The sequence below is a fragment of the Acartia tonsa genome, chromosome 3, assembly GCF_053477335.1.
Source record: "Acartia tonsa isolate MP-2025a chromosome 3, ASM5347733v1, whole genome shotgun sequence".
NCBI classification, from domain to species: Eukaryota; Metazoa; Arthropoda; class Copepoda; order Calanoida; family Acartiidae; genus Acartia; species Acartia tonsa.
The window spans coordinates 17,927,672-17,948,517 of NC_137262.1; the positions used below are offsets into that span (position 1 = coordinate 17,927,672).

At 33.7% G+C, this 20,846-nt stretch overlaps 1 protein-coding gene across 2 annotated transcripts; it reads right to left on the reverse strand.

Annotated features, from left to right (window-relative positions):
- Positions 1–807: 807 nt before the first annotated feature.
- On the reverse strand, positions 808–20,599 carry LOC145313528 (serine/threonine-protein kinase SIK3-like). Of its 2 annotated transcripts, XR_013877364.1 has the most exons (16): positions 20,489–20,599; positions 19,451–19,523; positions 18,616–18,743; positions 17,904–18,284; positions 17,369–17,476; positions 16,877–17,054; positions 15,993–16,158; positions 14,342–14,524; positions 13,104–14,066; positions 12,697–12,843; positions 11,681–11,893; positions 3,016–3,252; positions 2,299–2,465; positions 1,944–1,998; positions 1,242–1,480; positions 808–845 (listed from the first exon to the last, which is right to left on the reverse strand). XR_013877364.1 is itself a non-coding variant. In XM_080152969.1 (15 exons), the coding sequence occupies exons 2-15, from the start codon at positions 19,480–19,482 to the stop codon at positions 1,373–1,375; spliced, it is 3,066 nt and encodes a 1,021-aa protein (XP_080009095.1). In that variant the 5' UTR covers positions 19,483–19,523; positions 20,489–20,599; the 3' UTR covers positions 808–1,372. The 2 variants fall into 2 exon arrangements, 1 of the variants encoding a protein (XP_080009095.1); XM_080152969.1 differs by having other exon boundaries at positions 808–1,480.
- Between the last annotated feature and the right edge of the window lie 247 nt (positions 20,600–20,846).

Below are 20,846 nucleotides of genomic sequence, written 5' to 3' on the forward strand. Positions count from 1 at the left end.
TGTTTCACCACTTCAAGTTGAAGAAAAGTAAAAAAATGTTCAGGTTTTTTAGTCAAAATTCTATCAAACGTTTTGTTGAGTTCTGGGTGTCTTTAATTGTCCATGTTGTCAGATGATAAAAATTAAAAAAAGGTAAAAGCACATTTATTATATCCCATATGTATGTTTAAATTAATGCTATAATGGATTAATTTACAATCTATTACACGAGTATTCGCATATGTATCATCAAATATCCATTTTATTAAAAGAATTAGCTTCATACAAGTTTTCAAAATCAATTAAAATACCTAAAAAAACATGGTGAAACATAAATTTTCTCGTCAATACATTAATGACATATGGTTACCTATTATATTCTGAAAGAAAATACTTAGGATCAATGCTGGAAGGTACTTAAAATCATGTGCTCTCGTTCGTGGATAGTCCCCTTTATGTACAATAAACACAATAAAAATGCAATAAATAAATGCTAAATTTATTAAAGCTGAATAAGCTCAAAGTAAAATAAGTCTTGTTTAATTTTTAAAAATAAAAAATGCGATGTCTAAAAGCTCTTAAATTAAGAAAAATTATATTTCATTTTACAGAATTTTGGGGTTAAAATCTAAAATTGGATAATTTTAACTATTAATTCATCAATATTTAAAATTTTTTAGCATTAATAAAATCAAATTAAAAACTATCTTTTATATATAAAAAAAACTACCTACCTACTATTCATTAAGAGTAAAATATAAATTCTTTACTTTTGTATGTGTGTGGTCAGAAATCTAATTTGCTTTTGTATACCTTTTCTTTACTTTCTTATAATATTGTATTTATTGAATATTGTTTTCCATTATCTAATTGAATATCCCGACCTTTGTTATCATATACTAAGTATAAATAGACTATTCAGTATTCATGAACTATTTTACAAGGAAATTATTTGTAAAACCTATCTAAAATAATTTCTTGTCATTCAAAGGTCATTTTTTACATCTGTGTATTTTCTTTAAGGAGGATCTTTAATTGGGACGTTCTCAACTGCCATTTTCGCGTAATTAACGATTATTTCAAACATAATCCATAATAGTATTAAAAAGATTTATTCCTATTCATCTTTAAATTCATAAATATTTTGCTATTTAAAAGTTTTTTTTATCAACCTTAAGTAACAAAATATCAAATGCTCTTATAATGTCAAGTTTATCCTGCATTAACCTGCCTAATTCGGAAATAACAAAGGGGGGAATTACTGGATTGCGCAAAATAGTCTCTAAGTACGTCCCTCTTTTTGCGTATAAACTCTAAAATTTATTACAAAGAACTTTTTTAAAAACTTTACTTAAATTGAAAAATGTCTATTTTCTGTGGATCATTTGTGTGTCTACTGGTCCATGGGTTCTGAGGACAAGAGTTTGAATTCATCCCCTCTGACATTGGTGACACAAATGGCGGGAGTCAGGGCAGGTAGACTCAGGTCTTCAGGTTCCAACTAGAATAAACATAAAATTGAAGTTTGAATTTAAAAAAAAACACCATTCGCGGTAATACGAGGATTTTTTTTGTTGCAGTTTTTCTATACTTAGTTTCTAAATAAGAAAATAAATGGCCTTTATATAAAAGTAGCATCATTAACTCAATTTCTCTATTTTCTTTTTTTTATTAAGAAATATTACCTAGGCTTTTTTCGGCCAAATCCTAAAGAAGTCTCTAGAGGCACTTTATAAATATGGGTGGTTTAATCAAAAAAATTAAGGGGTTTCCTTTTTCTAGGGGCGATTTCTCTTGTTAGGTTAGAGGTACCCTCTTCAAATAAAGAGAGTTTATTTTTAGTGGTTAGAGAGATCTTTTGGTACAGACACAAACCTATTATTCTTATAGACGAAAGTTTTGTTTTGCTTTCTTTGGGCAAACAATCCTCAAACAGCATCTAAAATAAAATGAACTGAACAGACCTGATAACAGTTTTCAGTACTAACAACTCTTTCTTCTCTTCTCATCACTGAATGCCTAAAAATAAAACACTTTTCACTTTTCAGAAAAAAGTAGGTATTAACAATTCATTCACTATAGTTTCATACCTACTAATTTGACTGCACATATGCCTAGATGTTTAAGTTTAGGTTTGCATTCTAGGGTCAGTCAAAAGTACTCCTCCTTATAACTTAACCAAATGAAATTCCCTGGCCATGGAGAAACATATTGACTACTATCTGAGGACTATATTATCAACCTAAATTGACGACAAAAATTACTCTGGTCACAATATCCACGTATTCTATATCCATTTGATAATAACGAAAATTTTACCATTGTCTAGCAGAATCATCAAGACTATGAGATTGACCAAGGTGCACTTTCATGGGGTATATCGACTGTCTCTCCCTCTTGGGAGTTGTAGCGGGTGTTGTGCCCCCTCCAGGTGTTCCCACAGGGGTGGTTGCGCTTAGACTAGGTACTCCTTGTGTTATTGAACCCTAAATATATGAATAAATACAATATATAAGTACTAGCGTCTGCGCCCCTAGCATCTAGGGGCTCTATATTCGAAGGGATATAGAAGGGCAGAAAAACAGCTTAAACCATACCCAGGCTTATTTATAAAAATAAAATAGCCTAAAACCATCGTAGGGCCTATAAGAAGCTTCCCTCTAAATGAGAACCATATCAGTTTAGTGGTGAGCGAGATCCTTCGCTACAAACATAAAAAGCTTAGGTAGTACTTTATATTATAGGATATTTTTTCATAATATATGACAGTGAAAATCTGTAGGTACAATTTGATAAACACTATCTATATTTACCTAGGTATGTGAGATTAATATTTAAATATCAGATTTTGTCTTTGTCAAGTTTCTTGACGCTTTAGATTGTGAAAAAAAATTTTAAGTAGGATATATTTGGATATTGCTATTATGGCATTAAAGAAAAAGAAATACCTACCTACTCTTATTGTGTTATTCAATTTTAATCTCTTAGCTTTTAGTAAACGCAACTTTTTAAGCCAAAAACATATTTTTTCCGTACCTTAATTTTAGTATCTCCCGCTTGGCTGGTCACATCGCCTGCACCTGACCCTTGAACCAGCCGATTCTGTAGACACAGCTGCTGTAGATGTTTAGTCAGGGAGGGTCCACCACTCTCCCCGCCTCCCAGGGGAGAGTTGGGGAAAGAAAATCTGCGACTAGAAGACCCTCGCCGGGGCTCATCGTGGGAGGAATACATGTCCTCGTACATGGCCTTTAGGCTTTCGTCCTCTTCAGTCTGAACAACAAAGAATGATTATTGTAACTGTTCTAAAAATGTAAACAATTTTGGTAAATCAATATCAAGTCCTTCCAAGAAACAAAGTTCAAACTGAAATCAAACTGTGCAAAGTAATTAGATAAACACTTAAATAGTTTAATACAAACAAAAAACTTATGAATTTCATTTACATATCCGCGGTTAAGTGTTTACAAAACGACATTTAAAATCATTCTACTAAGATTTACCATACTGTTTATTTATATAATAATTACAAGCTCTCTTTACAAATCAAATTGTAAGAAGTTCTCTATTTTAGCAAACTATCACCCTCCCCCTACCAATACTTAGCCAAGGAGGCTAGAGGCGACACCACTGGTTTATATAAAAGTGTTAATTTCAAATATATTTTTTTTCTTAAAAAGGAAAAGTAAGAATGAATCATTTAAACTTTAACTAGGTACAAAATGAAAAAATCATAAAAAATATGATTTCATATGATTTAATAAGTCTTCATTAATTGTTGATGTTTATTATTTATCAGAAATTGTATAGATTCATTATTGTAAAGAGATTAATTAAAAATTTGAGAAAAATATAATTAGATGTCTAATTAAAAAGCGAGCAAATTTGATATACAATTCATAAAAATCAAAGGGGGGGGGGGGGAGTTTTGCCACTTTCGCGTAATCCGTGATTATTAGGCTAGGTATTGATGTGAGACTATAGGTTATTTGGGATAAAAGTTTACTTTTGGGTAGTACTTCACGTATATTTAATCATTTTTTGGATAGGTCTCCAGGTTCAGGTGCTGCAGGCTGGAAGGTGGTTTCTGGACAGGTAAAAAAAATTTGAAATTTTTGTTTGTAGAGTTAGAGATCAAATCATTAAACAAAATATGCATCTTTATGGATGTTATTGACATATCAGAAGAAAAAATTAAAATCGGCCTCCAGGTTCAGGTGCTGGAGGCCTCCAGGCCCACTCTGGACAGGTAAAAAAACAAGTTTTTTATTTGAAGAGTTAGAGGTTAACTTATAAAACAGAATATGTATATTTTTTGATATTATTGACATATTTGAAGAAAAAATTTAAAACGGCCTCCAGGTTCAGGTGCTGCAGGCCTCCAGGTCCACTCTGGACAGGTAAAAAACCAAGTTTTTTATTTGAAGAGTTAGAGGTCAACTTCTATAACAGAATATGCATGTTTTTTATTTTATTGACATATTTGAAGAAAAAATTAAAATCGGCCTCCAGGTTCAGGTGCTGCAGGCCTCCAGGTCCACTCTGGACAAGTAAAAACTAAGTTTTTTTATTTGAAGAGTTAGAGATCAACTTATAAAACAGAATTTGTATCTTTATTGATATTATTGACATATTTAAAGAAAAAAATTAAAATCGACCTCCAGGTTCAGGTGCTGCAGGCTTCCAGGTCCTCTCTGGACAGGTAAAAAAATCTAATTTCTTATTTGAAGAGTTAGAGGTCAACTTACAAAGCAGAATATGCATATTTTTTTTATATAATTGACATATTTGAAGAAAAAATTAAAATCGGCCACCAGGTTCAGGTGCTGCAGGCCTCCAGGTCAACTCTGGACAGGTAAAAAAATCAAATTTTTTATTTGAAGAGTTAGAGGTCAACTTTTAAAACAGAATATGTTATTTGACATATCAGAAGAAAAAAATTAAAACCTGCCTCCAGATTCAGGTGCTTCAGGCCTCCAGGTCCACTCTGGACAGGTAAAAAATCAAACTTTTTATTTGAAGAGTTAAAGGTCAACTTATAAAACTGAATATACATCTTTTTGGATGTTATTAACATATTCAAAGAATAGATTAAAATCGGCCTCCAGGTTCAGGTCCACTCTGGACAGGTAAAAAATTAGAATTTCTTATTTAAAGAGTTAGAGGTCAGTTTTTAGAACAACAGTAGCATCTTTTTAGATGTTATTTGTATATTTGAAGAAAAAAAATAAGATCGACGTCCAGGTCAGGTGCTGCAGGCTTCCATGTGAACTTCAGAGGCTATTTTCAGGTATATTTCCTATTTATTTGATTTCCCCCCTACTTTTTTTTCTATTCTATATTTATTTAAACCTGTTAGTTATCATATTCATTGAAACTTCGTTGGCCAAATAAATATCCAGAAAGGTAATTTTAGAATTTAGATGAAAGGTATGTACATAAAAAATGGTTAAAATAAGATGATATAGTAAAATTAATCATGTAAGGCTTCAAAATGTGTGTCCAGACAGGCTCCAGGTCCTTAAATTTCACTATATTATTATAATATAATTTCAACCTTATTCTATTTCGAAATCTTTCTTCTAAATTCCAAAATAACCATTTGAGATTTTCACCTGGCCGGCAACAACCAGCGTTCACCAGGATCCAGGTAAAAGTGTCACTGTCCAAATAAAAAAGTATCAATGTATATGATACCTAACATGTTTTAAAACCTTATAATAGGAAATAAATTAGAAAAAAAGCAAAAATACCTAAAATGAAAGCCTGCAGTACCTACCTAAACTTGAAGGCTTATTTTAATTTTATCTTCAAGTATATTTATTATATCCAAAACAATGCATATTTTGTTTTATAAGTTGACCTGTAACTTTTCAGATAAAAAGATTTAATTTTTACCTGTCCAGAGTGGACCTGGAGGCCTGCAGGATCTGAACATTAAAGTCCGATTTTAATTTTTTCTTCAAATATGTCAGTAATATAAAAAAGAACATATTCTGTTTTATAAGTTGACCTCTAACTCTTCAAATAATTTTTTTTGAATTTTTACCTTTCCAGAGTGGACCTAGAGGCCTGCAGCACCTGAACCTGGAGGCCGATTTTAATTTTTTTTTCAAATATTTCAATAACATCAAAAAAGATGCATATTCTGTTTTGTAAGTTGTCCCCTAACTCTTCAAATAAAAAATTTGATTTTTTACCTGTCCAGAGTGGACCTAGAGGCCAGCAGCACCTGAACCTGGAGGCTGATTTTAATTTTTTTCTTAAAAATGTCAATATTATATAAAAAAAGATGCATATTCTGTTTTATAAGTTGACCTTTAACTCTTCAAATAAAAAAATGATTTTTTTACCTGTCCAGAGTGGACCTGGAGGCCAGCCGCACCTGAACCTGGAGGCCGATTTTAATGTTTTCTTCAAATATGTCAATAATTTCAAAAAAGATGCATATTCTGTTTTATAAGTTGACCTCTAACTCTTCAAATAAAAAATTTGATTTTTTTACCTGTCCAGAGTTGACCTGGAGGCCTGCAGCACCTGAACCTGAAGGCCGATTTTAATTTTTTTTCTTTAAATATGTCAATAATATTAAAAAATATGCACATTCTGTTTTATAAGTTGACCTCTAACTCTTCAAATAAAAAACTCGATTTTTTACCTGTCCAGAGTTGACCTGGAGGCCTGCAGCACCTGAACCTGGAGGCCGATTTTAATTTTTTCTTCTGATATGTCAATAACATCCATAAAGATGCATATTTTGTTTAATAATTTGATCTCTAACTCTATAAATAAAAAAAAATTTTTTTTTTACCTGTCCAGAGTGGACCTGGAGGCCAGCAGCACCTGAACCTGGAGGCCGATTTTAATGTTTTCTTCAAATACGTCAATAATATCAAAAAAGATGCATATTCTGTTTTATAAGTTGACCTCTAACTCTTCAAATAAATTTTTTTATTTTTTTACCTGTCCAGAGTTGACCTGGAGGCCTGCAGCACCTGGACCTGAAGGCCGATTTAAATTTTTTCTTCAAATATGTCAATAATATTAAAAAATATGCATATTCTGTTTTATAAGTTGAACTCTAACTCTTCAAATAAAAAACTTGATTTTTACCTGTCCAGAGTTGACCTGGAGGCCTGCAGCACCTGAACCTGGAGGCCGATTTTAATTTTTTCTTCTGATATGTCAATAACATCCATAAAGATGCATATTTTGTTTAATAATTTGATCTCTAACTCTTCAAACAAAAATTTTAATTTTTTTTTACCTGTCCATAAACCACCTTCCAGCCTGCAGCACCTGAACCTGGAGACCTATCCAAAAAATGATTAAATATACGTGAAGTACGTGAAGTACTACCCAAAAGTAAACTTTTATCCAAAATAACCTATAGTCTCACATCAATACCTGGCCTAATAATCACGGATTACGCGAAAGTGGCAAAACTTCCCCCCCCCCCCCTTAATACAATTTTCCACTCTTCTTAGAATTAAATACCTAACAAATGGCTTTGTATTTTGATATTCATTTTGTGTATTCGATTAAGTTTCAAAATCTCACGTTTATAACTTTATGTATAAAATTAACCTGTCCTATAATTCTATTTAAATATAAAATGCTCAATTAGATTGGTATATCTGCTTAGGTAATCTTTAAAAGTGTTGTTAAGGGGGGGGGGGAAGTTTTGACACATTTGCGTAAACAGGAAGCATAGGCTTTATCTTTGGACTGAGAGGATAGGTTATTGGAGATAAAATCATCCTTATATAATGAATTTTCCCAAGTTTTAAGATTTTTTGGATAGGCCTCCAGGTTCCGGAGCTCCAGGCCTCCAGGTGGTTTCTGGACAGGTAAAAAAAATAAAAAATTCTTATTTGAAGAGTTAGAGGTGAGTTTATAAAACAAAATAAGCTTCTTTTAGTATATTATTTACATATTTAAAGAAAAAATTACAACCGGCCTCCAGGTTCAGGTGCTGCAGGCCTCCAGGTGGCCTCTGGACAGGTAAAAATTAAAATTTCTTATTTGAAGAGTTAGAGGTGAGTTTATAAAACAAAATAAGCTTCTTTCACTATATTATTTACATATTTAAAGAAAAAATTACAATCGGCCTCCAGGTTCAGGTGCTGCAGGCCTCCAGGTGGCCTCTGGACAGGTAAAAATTAAAATTTCTTATTTGAAGAGTTAGAGGTGAGTTTATAAAACAAAATAAGCTTCTTTCACTATATTATTTACATATTTAAAGAAAAAGTTACAATCGGCCTCCAAGTTCAGGTGCTGCAGGCCTCCAGGTGGACTCTGGACAGGTAAAAAATTAAAATTTCTTATTTGAAGAGCTAGAGGTAAGTTTATAAAACAACATAAGCGTATTTTTAGATGTTATTTACACATTTGAAGAAAAAAAATACAATCGGTCTCCAGGTTCAGGTGCTGCAGGCCTCCAGGTGGCCTCTCGACAGGTAAAAAATTAAAATTTCTTATTTGAAGAGCTAGAGGTAAGTTTATAAAACAATATATGCGTATTTTTAAATGTTATTTGCATATTTAAACAAAAAATTACCATCAGCCTCCAGGTTCAGGTGCTGCAGGCCTCCAGGTGGCCTCTGGAGAGGTAGAAAATTAAAATTTCTTATTTGAAGAGCTAGAGGTAAGTTTATAAAACAATATAAGCGTATTTTTAAATGTTATTTACACATTTGAAGAAGTAATTACAATCCGCCTTCAGGTTCAGGTGCTGCAGGCCTCCAGGTGGCCTCTGGACAGGTAAAAATTATAAATTTCTTGTTTGAAGATCTAGAGTTAAGTTTATAAAACAATATAAGCGTATGTTTAGATGTTATTTGCATATTAAAAGAAAAAATTACCATCAGCCTTCAGGTTCAGGTGCTGCAGGCCTCCAGGTGGCCTCTGGACAGGGAACACAAATAAATTTTTTTTATTTTAACAGTCAGAGGTAAGCTTATAAAACAACATAAGCTTCTTTCACTATATTATTTACATATTTAAAGAAAAAATTACAATCGGCCTCCAGGTTAAGGTGCTGCAGGCCTCCAGGTGGCCTCTGGACAGGAAAAAATTAAAATTTCTTATATGAAGAGTCAGAGGTAAGTTTATAAAACAAAATAAGCTTCTTTCACTATATTATTTACATATTTAAAGAAAAAATTACAATCGGCCTCAACAAGTAAGAAATTTAGATTTTTTACTTCTCCCAAGTCCACCTGTAGGCCATCAGCACCTGAATAATATGAAGATAACATTAAAAAAATATGCATAAGTTGTTTATAAGTTAACCCATAACTCTTCAAGTAAGAAATTTGATTTTTAACCTGTCTAGAGACCACCTGAAGGCATGCAGCACCTGAACCTGGAGGCCCATTTCATTTTTTTCTTAATATGTACAAAAAACATCCAAAGATGAGCTTTTTTTGTTTAACAAATTTACCTCTAACTGTTGAAATAAGAAATTTTATTTTTTACCTGTCCCGAGACCACCTGGAGGCCTTCAGTACCTGAACCTGGATGATGATGGTAATTTTTTCTTCAATTATGCAAATAACATCTAAAAATACGCTTATATTGTTTTATAAACTTACCTCTAGCTCTTCAAATAAGAAATTTATACTTTTTACCTGTCCAAAGGCCACCTGGAGGCCTGCAGCACCTGAACCTGGAGGCCGATTGTAATTTTTTCTTTAAATATGTAAAAAAAAATATATTAAAAGAAGCTTATATTGTTTTATAAATTTACCTATAGCTCTTCAAATAAGAAATTTTAATTTTCTACTTGTCCAGAGGCCACCTGGAGGCCTGCAGCACCTGAACCTGGAGGCTGATGGTAATTTTTTCTTTTAAAATGCAAATAACATTTAAAAATACGCATATATTGTTTTATAAACTTACCTCTAGCTCTTCAAATAAGAAATTTTAATTTTTTACCTGTCGAGAGGCCACCTGGAGGCCTGCAGCACCTGAACCTGGAGGCCGATTGTAATTTTTTCTTTAATTATGTAAAAAATATATTAAAAGAAGCTTATATTGTTTTATAAATTTACCTCTAGCTCTTCAAATAAGAAATTTTAATTTATTACCTGTCCAGAGGCCACCTGGAGGACTGCAGCACCTGAACCTGGAGGCTGATGGTAATTTTTTGTTTTAATATGCAAATAACATTTAAAAATACGCATATATTGTTTTATAAACTTACTTCTAGCTCTACAAATAAGAAATTTTAATTTTTTACCTGTCGAGAGGCCACCTGGAGGCCTGCAGCACCTTAACCTGGAGACCGATTGTATTTTTTTCTTCAAATGTGTAAATAACATCTAAAAATACGCTTATGTTGTTTTATAAACTTACCTCTAGCTCTTCAAATAAGAAATTTTAATTTTTTACCTGTCCAGAGTCCACCTGGAGGCCTGCAGCACCTGAACTTGGAGGCCGATTGTAACTTTTTCTTTAAATATGTAAATAATATATTAAAAGAAGCTTATTTTGTTTTATAATCTCACCTCTAACTCTTCAAATAAGAAATTTTAATTTTTACCTCTCCAGAGGCCACCTGGAGGCCTGCAGCACCTGAATCTGGAGGCCGATTGTAATTTTTTCTTTAAATATGTAAATAATATATTAAAAGAAGCTTATTTTGTTTTATAATCTCACCTCTAACTCTTCAAATAAGAAATTTTAATTTTTACCTGTCCAGAGGCCACCTGGAGGCCTGCAGCACCTGAATCTGAAGGCCGATTGTAATTTTTTCTTTAAATATGTAAATAATATATTAAAAGAAGCTTATTTTGTTTTATAAACTCACCTCTAACTCTTCAAATAAGAAATTTTAATTTTTACCTCTCCAGAGGCCACCTGGAGGCCTGCAGCACCTGAACCTGGAGGCCGATTGTAATTTTTTTTTTAAATATGTAAATAATATAGTGAAAGAAGCTTATTTTGTTTTATAAACTCACCTCTAACTCTTCAAATAAGAAATTTTAATTTTTACCTCTCCAGAGGCCACCTGGAGGCCTGCAGCACCTGAACCCGGAGGCCGATTGTAATTTTTTCTTTAAATATGTAAATAATATACTAAAAGAAGCTTATTTTGTTTTATAAACTCACCTCTAACTCTTCAAATAAGAAATTTTTATTTTTTTTACCTGTCCAGAAACCACCTGGAGGCCTGGAGCTCCGGAACCTGGAGGCCTATCCAAAAAATCTTAAAACTTGGGAAAATTCATTATATAAGGATGATTTTATCTCTAATAACCTATCCTCTCAGTCCAAAGATAAAGCCTATGCTTCCTGTTTACGCAAATGTGTCAAAACTTCCCCCCCCCCCCTTTGTAATTTTTATTCATAGTTAGGTAGTTAAAAACCTTAAAAAGTGTTGGAGTCACATTGTTAAATACTTAAGTCAGTTTTTGATAGAATACTTAAGCAAAATCACAGATTTTTTTTGTACCTAACTTCAAAAATATGATTTTTCTTTATGCTAATTTGATTTACTTTAGATTTATCTCATGTATTTCTATAAAACAAAGTTAGTAGAATGATATCTGTTTGTCTCTCCGTCTAACACTTATGGGCTCTACTGATGGTGGTTTTTATGCTCTTTTCTAGGGGGTATGTATTTCCATAAACTCTTAGTGAGAAGCCTTTAGAGTCTTGTGGCAGAGACATAAGTAAACATTAAGATTCTACTGACCTGCTGATTTTGAGTATGCAAGGAGGGTGTGAATTCGTCATCAACCAGACGCGGGGCAGAGTCGCTTGCCCGCCTTGAGCCGGAGGGTGTTCCAAAGAACGGCGGTGAGGGTGGACGTAGGAACAACGGAGAGTGATAGCCGGAGGATGAGTGTCCGCTATCCTGGGACAGACGGGTCTCTTTGCTTAATTGATTGTACTCTTCTTGCAGTGCCTAGAAAGTATGTTTCCATTAATTTTAAGGTCTGATAATAAAATAAAAGGATCATGGAAAGAAAACGAAGTTGTTGTTTGTTGTTTGTAGCCATGATTCTCTGAAGTTAGGATTCAGATGCACACGGAGATTGGAGATGAGAATCCTTTGGCCAATCATAGATTGGTAAGCTTCGCGCACAGCTGGGTGTATTCTATGATACGTTATAAGCTGACCCGCAATTCTCGTGGAAGCTACTCAATTATTACATCACCCTGGCCTAGAGTTTTGGCAGGTGTTCCATATTAAGCCACCCTAATTAATGACGCTCTCATATGAATGAGGAGCATGGACGAGGGAAAGCATGATATAATTTGCTTGATATATAGAATCCTAACTTTCTACAAATCTCCCCCCTTACAACCCAAGGGCGTCTCAGGGTAGGTTGCGTGAATTTGACAGATTGCGACAGCATTTGTCAACCAAGTGCATAGTCTATGGCGGGACTTGAACTCGGTTTCTCCCAACCAAGGCGTAGTGCAATAACCACTACACTATGGGACACCCCATTAAAAGAAAACGAAGTAGCGGGTTTCTAGCCCCTGCGGAGGGCTCTAACCCTACGGGGCCAATTTCCTAACCATGTGTGGCAACCATTAACATTTACCTAATTACCTATCAAAAGCTTCTGTGAAAATACGACGAAACCCGCTACTTCGTTTTCTTTCCATGATCCAAATAAAATAATAATCAACTAGGAATTGACCATTGATAATTTTACATAAAATGGTGGGAAGTAGCAGTTAAATAAAACATCTCATTACCTTAATTTCACACGGCGACTGATCGTTGGAGGATGGTAGAGATGGGGGGACAGGATTTCTGTACTGTGAGAATATGGGAGAACCTTCACTGAGCCGCCTGTTTAGTTGGGCACTACGGTCCCCAGGTAGGGGCAGCGAGTAGGGCTCCTGGAGTATAATAAGTTTTTACAAATATCAAATAAAAAAAACGATAAGATAAAGAGGCAACTGATCTTTTTCTAGGTAGATAAAAAATTTTCTATGTAAATTTATGTTTTAATTCAACTTCATTAAAAGAAAAAAATGATATACAGAATAGGAACGGATATTATAGAATTTTGTTGGGTCTAAGTCCTTATTAAACAAATTGGCACAAATAAGAATATTCATTTATTTTTGTTAAATGCATATACACAATAAAATGTTACCTTTGAACTAGACTGTGACCTTGAGCTGACTGACTTTCCTGTCTCCAACACCGTACATAACCCTGTCCGCCGTTGCCGCAACGACAAATGCTTTGACGGCGAGGAGACGGGGGGCGGAGACGAGGGTTGCTGGAGCAGACCCGCCCCACCCACGTGTGCGTCAATCACATTGTGCAGCAGGAAGTTGAGTGGAGAAATGGGCCGAGGCCGTATCCGGTTTTCCACGTCCTGGCGGAGCGCCGGCGAAATTTCCGGCGCCGTTTCCATGACTGTTATGAGGCCTGTGCGACGGCGTCGCGGCGAGTCAGGTAACTGTCCGAGCGGTGAATTACTAGAGCCTGCGCCTAGGCTGCTGCTTGAGGCGATTGAGTGACGCTTGCCGCAGCCCCGGCCCCCAAGATATTGTTCCATAAGAGTCGAGTCCTCTTCGACTGATAGAAAATTTTGTAACTTGGGTCTGGTGGGAGGAGAAACTTCGGCCGAGGCTTCAAGGTCTACTGAGCTGTGCATACCTTCTCTTCCTGCCGCTGCCGCCGCTTCCAGCTGTTTGTGGTACATTTGGGCTGCAAGCAGTGCCGAGTAGGCACCACAATCTGATGATCTACGACCCATTTGAGCGCCGTCAGGCACCGCAAGACTAACAGGCGGCCGTAGCAGCTCATGATTCTTAACCGAAAAATCTCTGTAGGGCTGGTTGGAGACCAACGGCAGGTTCAAAGGCAGATTCGTCTGAGGTAGAATATTCTTTGCTGCCACCAGCTGCTGGCTGGGCGGAAAGCATGGCGGTAGCTGGATGTGGTGACCGCTAGGACCCAGCGTGTGTCTACGTCCGCCCTGCCTGTTAGCCGACTGGCTGCCACAAGCTTGAGCACTTGTGCAAGGACTTTGAGTTAGTAGTGAGCCGTCATTACCGCAGCTTGTTGTTGCACTTGTCCAATCAGCCTCATTAAATATTTCCGTTACCTGAAAAGGAAAAAATATTAAATTTTTTTGCTAGGTAAATACCTGAAGATCTTATACTTGAGTTGTCAAAAAATTAGATAAACTAACAAGGTTGATAAAATAGATGAAGGAAACTCTAATCTGATACTTCAAAATAAAAATATAAGATTTAGTAAGAAATTATCACCTTGGTTTGATTTTAAAAAGATGTAAAAACTTTAAGATTTGGAAGAATTTTTTACAGACAGACTTTGTTTTGATAAAATCATTTCAAAAGAAATTTAACACTAACACACCTGATCTCCATCAGTAACCAGTTTAGGTGAGAATAGGAGAGGACTGGAGACTGTACCACCCTCCTTGTCAGGGTACCGTGTGTTGTACATCAACAGGTGGTACATGGACGACAGGTCGTCGAACTTTTTGTTGAGTACTGAGTCCCTGATGGTGTCCTGCCCGACTCCCGTCAAATATGCAACCTGAAAAAATGAAACATTTTCATCTGAGTTATAGAATTATCATAACAAAGTATGTAAGAATTTTTTTTTTGGTTTATTTGTGTATTTCAACTTTTAACTGAAACATATCTAGGGGTAAAAGATGATTTGAGACTAAACTTAAAAAATGTTTTTATTTAACTATAGTCTTCAAAACTTGTCCCAAAACTAGCATTTTAAAACTTAGGTAAAAAGTTCAAATTTTTCTTTCGAAAATATTCTTAATATATTTTAGTGCATAATTTATTGAAATGCATAGGTCTTGTTAAACAAATACATGATAAAACGCAACTTCATAATAAATTGAATAAAAAAATAGTTCTTTAAAAACTAAGAAATCAAATAAAATTCACCAATATTACATATAATCACGTTTAAAAGAGATAATTTTTATGTTTGAAAAATTTATAGTACCGTTATCTAAACTTAAAGAAAGGTAAACAATTGAATTGCAGTGACCTTTAAAAGAAAAATCTTCTTTTATTGAATCAAAATTACTTCATTTATCAAAGTTCAATGAGTTGAAATAAGTTTCAAAAACATTAAGGCTGAAGAGGATTGAATTAGGGGTGCATATTCTGCCGAGATTTTTATCCCCTGCTGAAAAAATTTTCATTTATTTCCCCCCTTTGTTTTTCCCCAAAGGAGGGGGAAAATGGAAATAAATGTTCATTTCTTCATCCCCCCCCCCCCCTTTATCAGAGAATCCAATGCAGAACATACACCCCTGGATTGAATAGAAATAATTTTCCTCATTTTAAATTTTAATTGGTAAAAAATACGACATTTAAGATCATGAAATGAAAAATGATAAATGAATTATCTATTTGTACTGTATCTTCAGTAGATTAAGTATCATTTTATCACACTTTGTCTGAACCATATCCTATATTATTATTATTAGATCTAATATTTACCTGATCTAGTGTCATACTATCACACTCTGTCTGAACCATATCCTATATTATTATTATTAAATCTAATATCTACCTGATCTAGTGTCATACTATCACACTATGTCTGAACTATATCTATATTATTAAATCTAATATCTACCTGATCTAGTGTCATACTATCACACTATGTCAGAGCTATATATATATTATTAGATCTAATATCTACCTGATCTAGTGTCATACTATCACACTATGTCAGAACTATATCTATATTATTAAATCTAATATCTACCTGATCTAGTGTCATACTATCACACTATGTCTAAACTATATCTATATTATTAAATCTAATATCTACCTGATCTAGTGTCATACTATCACACTATGTCTGAACTATATCTATATTATTACATCTAATATCTACCTGATCTAGAGTCATACTATCACACTATGTCTGAACTATATCTATATTATTAGATCTAATATCTACCTGATCTAGTGTCATACTATCACACTATCTCAACTGTATCTATTTTATTACATCTAATATCTACCTGATCTAGTGTCATACTATCACACTCTGTCTGAACAGTATCTTGATTAGATTGAATATCGACAAGGAACTGAGCATGGTCTGCACCAAGACACTGACGAATCCACTTGTGCCGACATATTTGAGATACTCCAAGTCTTCGTATAGGATCTACAACTAACATGGACCTAAATTAAGTAAAAAGATTGATTAAAGGTTAATAAAAACTTTTATCTTATAGGTACCTACCTACCTTCTAAACAGTTCTAAATTAAACTATTTGTTTTCAGAAATATATAGGTAGCTAAAACAAAGGGAGGAGTAGGTTGCGCTAAAAATCCGTAAAGGTGTGAGTTTTAAGGCTTAAAAATAGTAGTACACCGATAATATTCACTAAATATGTGTATTTCTTGTTGAAAAGAACTAAAGCCAAAAAAAAAAATTTTAAGTTAAAATACATTTTTTTCGTTCTACTTCTGTTTTTAACTTAAAACTCACAACTTTTACGGATTTTTAGCGCAATCTACTCCTCCCTTTTTTGTGAGGTTTTTTTACTTAATGATTTTTTATAGGTAGTCGCCTAACCATTTAGATGGTGTTCATCAGGAAGGCTTTGTTCTGGTCCTGGGGTATTTTTTTGCATTGATTAGGCAAACAAGTTCTATGGTTTACCCCTCTTGAATTTTCATTTTCATTTTTTTTATTTCATTTTAACCTAATTAAATATACCCTAAATTAGAAGAAAACAAGGATGACAACATTCATAAAAGCAAGCTCTAAAATCAGAAGAAAGGGCAAATCAGATGAATAGGATACAATATTATACAAAAAAGATGTCAAAATTATAAAAAAAATCAACATGTTTTAAATGGACGTACTTACTTTCGCTGTTAAAAAGTTTATTACCTAATTAGACTTTCGCATTCAGTAGACAGGTAGAAAGGAATCCTGAACTGACCGCTGATGACCCTGCTCCTGAGTTCTTGCAGGGTGGCGCCATCAAAGGGGAGGGAACCAGAGACTAAAGCGTACAGGATGACTCCTAGTGACCAGATGTCTGCTTTCGGGCCGTCATATTCTCGACCTTAATAGTTTAAAAATTAGATTTATTCTAACTATACTTATCAAAAACAGTCTTAGGACATTAATCTAGAATAGTAAGAATTTAATATCAATAAATAAAACACAACAAGTCTGTCGTTATTTAAAGCATTTGATGTTATTTGGACAGAAATGTAATATTAACTACCTAAAGATTTTTATCTAAGACAGAACTAGACTACTTTACTACTTTCACCAAATCTTAATATATTATTCACACAATATAGGCTTGACTCTACTACTGGAAGGTACAGTGCTTAGATTTTCTTGCTCTCGTTTGCGCATAGTCCTATATACCTTCAAATAGCTCAGGAGCAGCATAAGGTGGACTGCCACACCAGGTTGAAAGTGCCTCTCCGGCTCTGTAGTAGTTAGAGAACCCAAAATCAGCCAGTTTTATGTTTCCTACGTTTTAACCAAGAGTCAATATATTTTTTCAGGCGCAATTTTTATAAAAAAAAGGTACCTGTGCTTAGTAAAAATTATCTTAACAAAGACTCCTAAAGAGCAACTAAAAACTTTTTTCTTGGTAAAGGGAAATAATGGGATAAATGGATATGTGTCCCTTTTTACACACTTTTTAAAAACACAAAAGAACCAAAACAAGAGTTGGAGTATTGAAGCATATTTTTTTAGTTAATCAACAATACCTTCCCTAACGATTATTTTGCCATTATCTAAGAGTTACACGTGTATATAGCGATTATAACAAGGTTTATTTACTTAAATTTACCTTTTAATTCGCACACACTTTACAAATTTTAGAGGGTTAAAGGTTTTATACCTAATAATTTTATTTTTAAAGGTTTATTAATATAAAATTGACTCTTGCCATCATGATCTAAAAGCAGATTTTCCGCCTTCAAGTCTCTGTGGACAACATTGCGCCTATGACAGTAATTCACAGCCTCAAGTATCTGGCAAAACTTGCCAGCCGCCGTTTTCTCATTCATCCGCCCATTGTTGACTAGAAAGTCAAATATCTCGCCGTTGGCGGCGTATTCACTAACTATATAGATAAAATCATTGCTACGTATAACTTGGTACAGCCGGATTATATTTCTGTGAGCAAGGCGGCACATTATTTCTATTTCGCGCCCAATTTTGGATAGGTTTTCTGCGTCTAACTCGTTCTTGTCGACTATTTTAACAGCTACGGGGGTTTTGGTGATACGGTGCACGCCTAATCTCACAATTGCAAAATTTCCTTTTCCTAAAATACAAAAAAATAAACATAAAAACCGTTTGTACAAGTTTTACGTCATTAATTATGAATATCATTATTTGCCAACCCTTGTACCTACCTACTACCTATTGTTTTACAAAATCGATATTTCTAATGATTTGTAAATAAATTGCAATTTTTGTAAGAAAGTTGTTGTATTTTGGTGGATATATTTTCAAAATTTGAAGTAAAAATTTAAAATAAAATCAATAAGAGTTCAGTAATATTGAGCATGAACTATAACTTTTGTTTCTATTTATTTTTGATCAAAATTACCTACCTACTTACCTTCCTAATGAAGAATATGAAAAATACAAACCTAAAGTTTCTGATAGATCATAGTATCCGACACTGACTAATTTGTGTGATTTCTTGATTTGTGTGCGGGGAGAGGAGGGGTGGAGTGAAGAGTTTACAGCTCTCATTATTAGTTTTCTACGGGTGCTTCTAAATATTTAAATCCATCAAATTTAAGTGTACTATATCATAAAAGCCTAAAAACCCGTCTATTTGACACCAAATAGCCTGTTTCATTTAAAAAGATTGCATATATCTAACAGAATTGTCTGTGTAGGTTGCCTAAATACAAAATGTTATGCTTCTACCATTATACCTAAGTAACATTTTTTTTATTTGAAGAAGGAGCTCAAAGTCTATCAGGCCTACCCTCGCAAAAGCTGAAGAACTAGATTTTTAAAAGGGGGGAGGCGGATGTGCCACTTTTTGAAACCAAAACTAAAAGTCTACAAAGGAACTCAACTAAAAAAAGAGTTACAAGTCTGAGATTTTGCATGGCAGTTGCTTTATAGAGGTACAATATGGAACTGTGAAGAAACGGCGGCGCAACCGCCGAAAACCGCCGATTTTTTTTTGCAATTTCTCGGCGGTTTTCGGCGGATGCGTCGCCGTTTCTTCACTGTTCCATATTGTAACCCTATAAAGCAACTGCCATGCAAAATCTCAGACCTGTAACTCTTTTTTTAGTTGAGTTCCTTTGACTTTTAGTTTTGGTTTCAAAAAGTGGCACATCCGCCTCCCCCCTTTGTAAATTTGTCCCTTTTACAAGTCTTTTCATTTTAAGTCATACTAAGATTAGATATTTTGTGATTCACTTATTTGCTCTTTGTTATCGTATAAATTGAAAATTTACCTACCTACGGTTTTGAGGGTAAGGTGCTATGGTCATGAAGATAGTATCTGTGATCAGGTCACACTACACCACATCATCTAAGAAACATTTATATAATGTTGTTGTGCTGTTGAATACAGAATTGGAAAAGACATAACTCTTTTAAATACTACTCAGAGGGTTCTTGAACTAGGGCTTTGTATTTGATGAACTTCATTTTTTAGAGATAAATGTTCTTTCAAGGGATTTAAAATGCCGTTATTTATACCAAAATTAGACGTAAATGGAAATCATTACTAAAATGAGACAAAATTGAGTTTAAATTGATGAAAAATGGCATATTTAAATAAAGAACGGGTTTTGGGGTGTTTTCTTGTATTTCAGAGCGCGCCTAATCAAACCAGTTAGATTTTTGGGAGTTGGGTGTTATACCAACCCTGGTCAAATTTGTTGTTTAAATTACATGTATACAATAAAATTAACCATAGGATGTAAAGCAATATATGTTTAAAGTATGAGCTCTATAATCTAATTTCGTAGGGTTAATCTAACTCTTTATGTCAATTTTTAACCAGAGAGCTTACTCGTTAATACTGAATTTAAGTAGGGCAGTATATTACGAGGGACAAAAAATAAGAAAAGAAAACACATTCACTAAGCCGAGTTTCGTTATGCTGCATGTTAATTATTTTAATATTCTTGAATTTATTGACCATTAAAACTTTGAAAACATACCTAACAAGTCTTTCAAAATATACCAAAAACTCTTTGGGTAGGAGGAAAACACAGGGAGCTAATTAGAAAAATATTAATTACAGAAGTATTACAGTAGTTTCTGCATGTCGACTTAACCTAATCACACCTCATTCATAGAAAAATTTTATTGTAGATATAAAAACTTCAAATGGTATTTCAGTAAATTCAAAGTGTTTGTATAAAAATAGAAGAACAATGACCAAATAAAAGAATAAAATAACCTTAGTAAAAGTGAAACATACCTTTAAATAAAAAAGATGTACATGAGAAACCAAATATATAAAAATAAAGTTATATTATTAATTACCTTATTTTTGTTTAATAAGCGTATATAAGGATAAATGCTAACTGCACCAGTCTTACGAATTTCAACAAGTTAAACATTATCACTCAAAAACATCTGAAAAATAACAATAAGAACCTCAATCTTATCTTAAACTAAAGGGATAGTTTCATGAAGTGCATTTAAAAAAAAATAGTGAACTGTAAGTTTTTTCTATTTTAAATAACGTAGTAGTGCATCATATAAAGTTATTGATTAAAATTAAAAGATTTGACCAGGGATTTTCCTTAAAAAATGAGTTTTTCATTTTTATTTTCAACTTCGTTGCATGTTATATATGGCAAAAACTTTTTTGTCATAAATACAACTTTAGATAGCATTA

Coding starts and splice junctions, on each gene's coding strand:
- LOC145313528 (XM_080152969.1), bottom strand. CDS start 19,482: ATGACCATAGCACCTTACCCTCAAAACCGTAG. Junction 18,285..18,615: donor TGATCTATCAGAAACTTTAG/GTTTGTATTTTT, acceptor TTTGTATTTTAG/GAAAAGGAAATTTTGCAATT. Junction 2,466..3,015: donor CGGGAGATACTAAAATTAAG/GTACGGAAAAAA, acceptor TCATATATTTAG/GGTTCAATAACACAAGGAGT.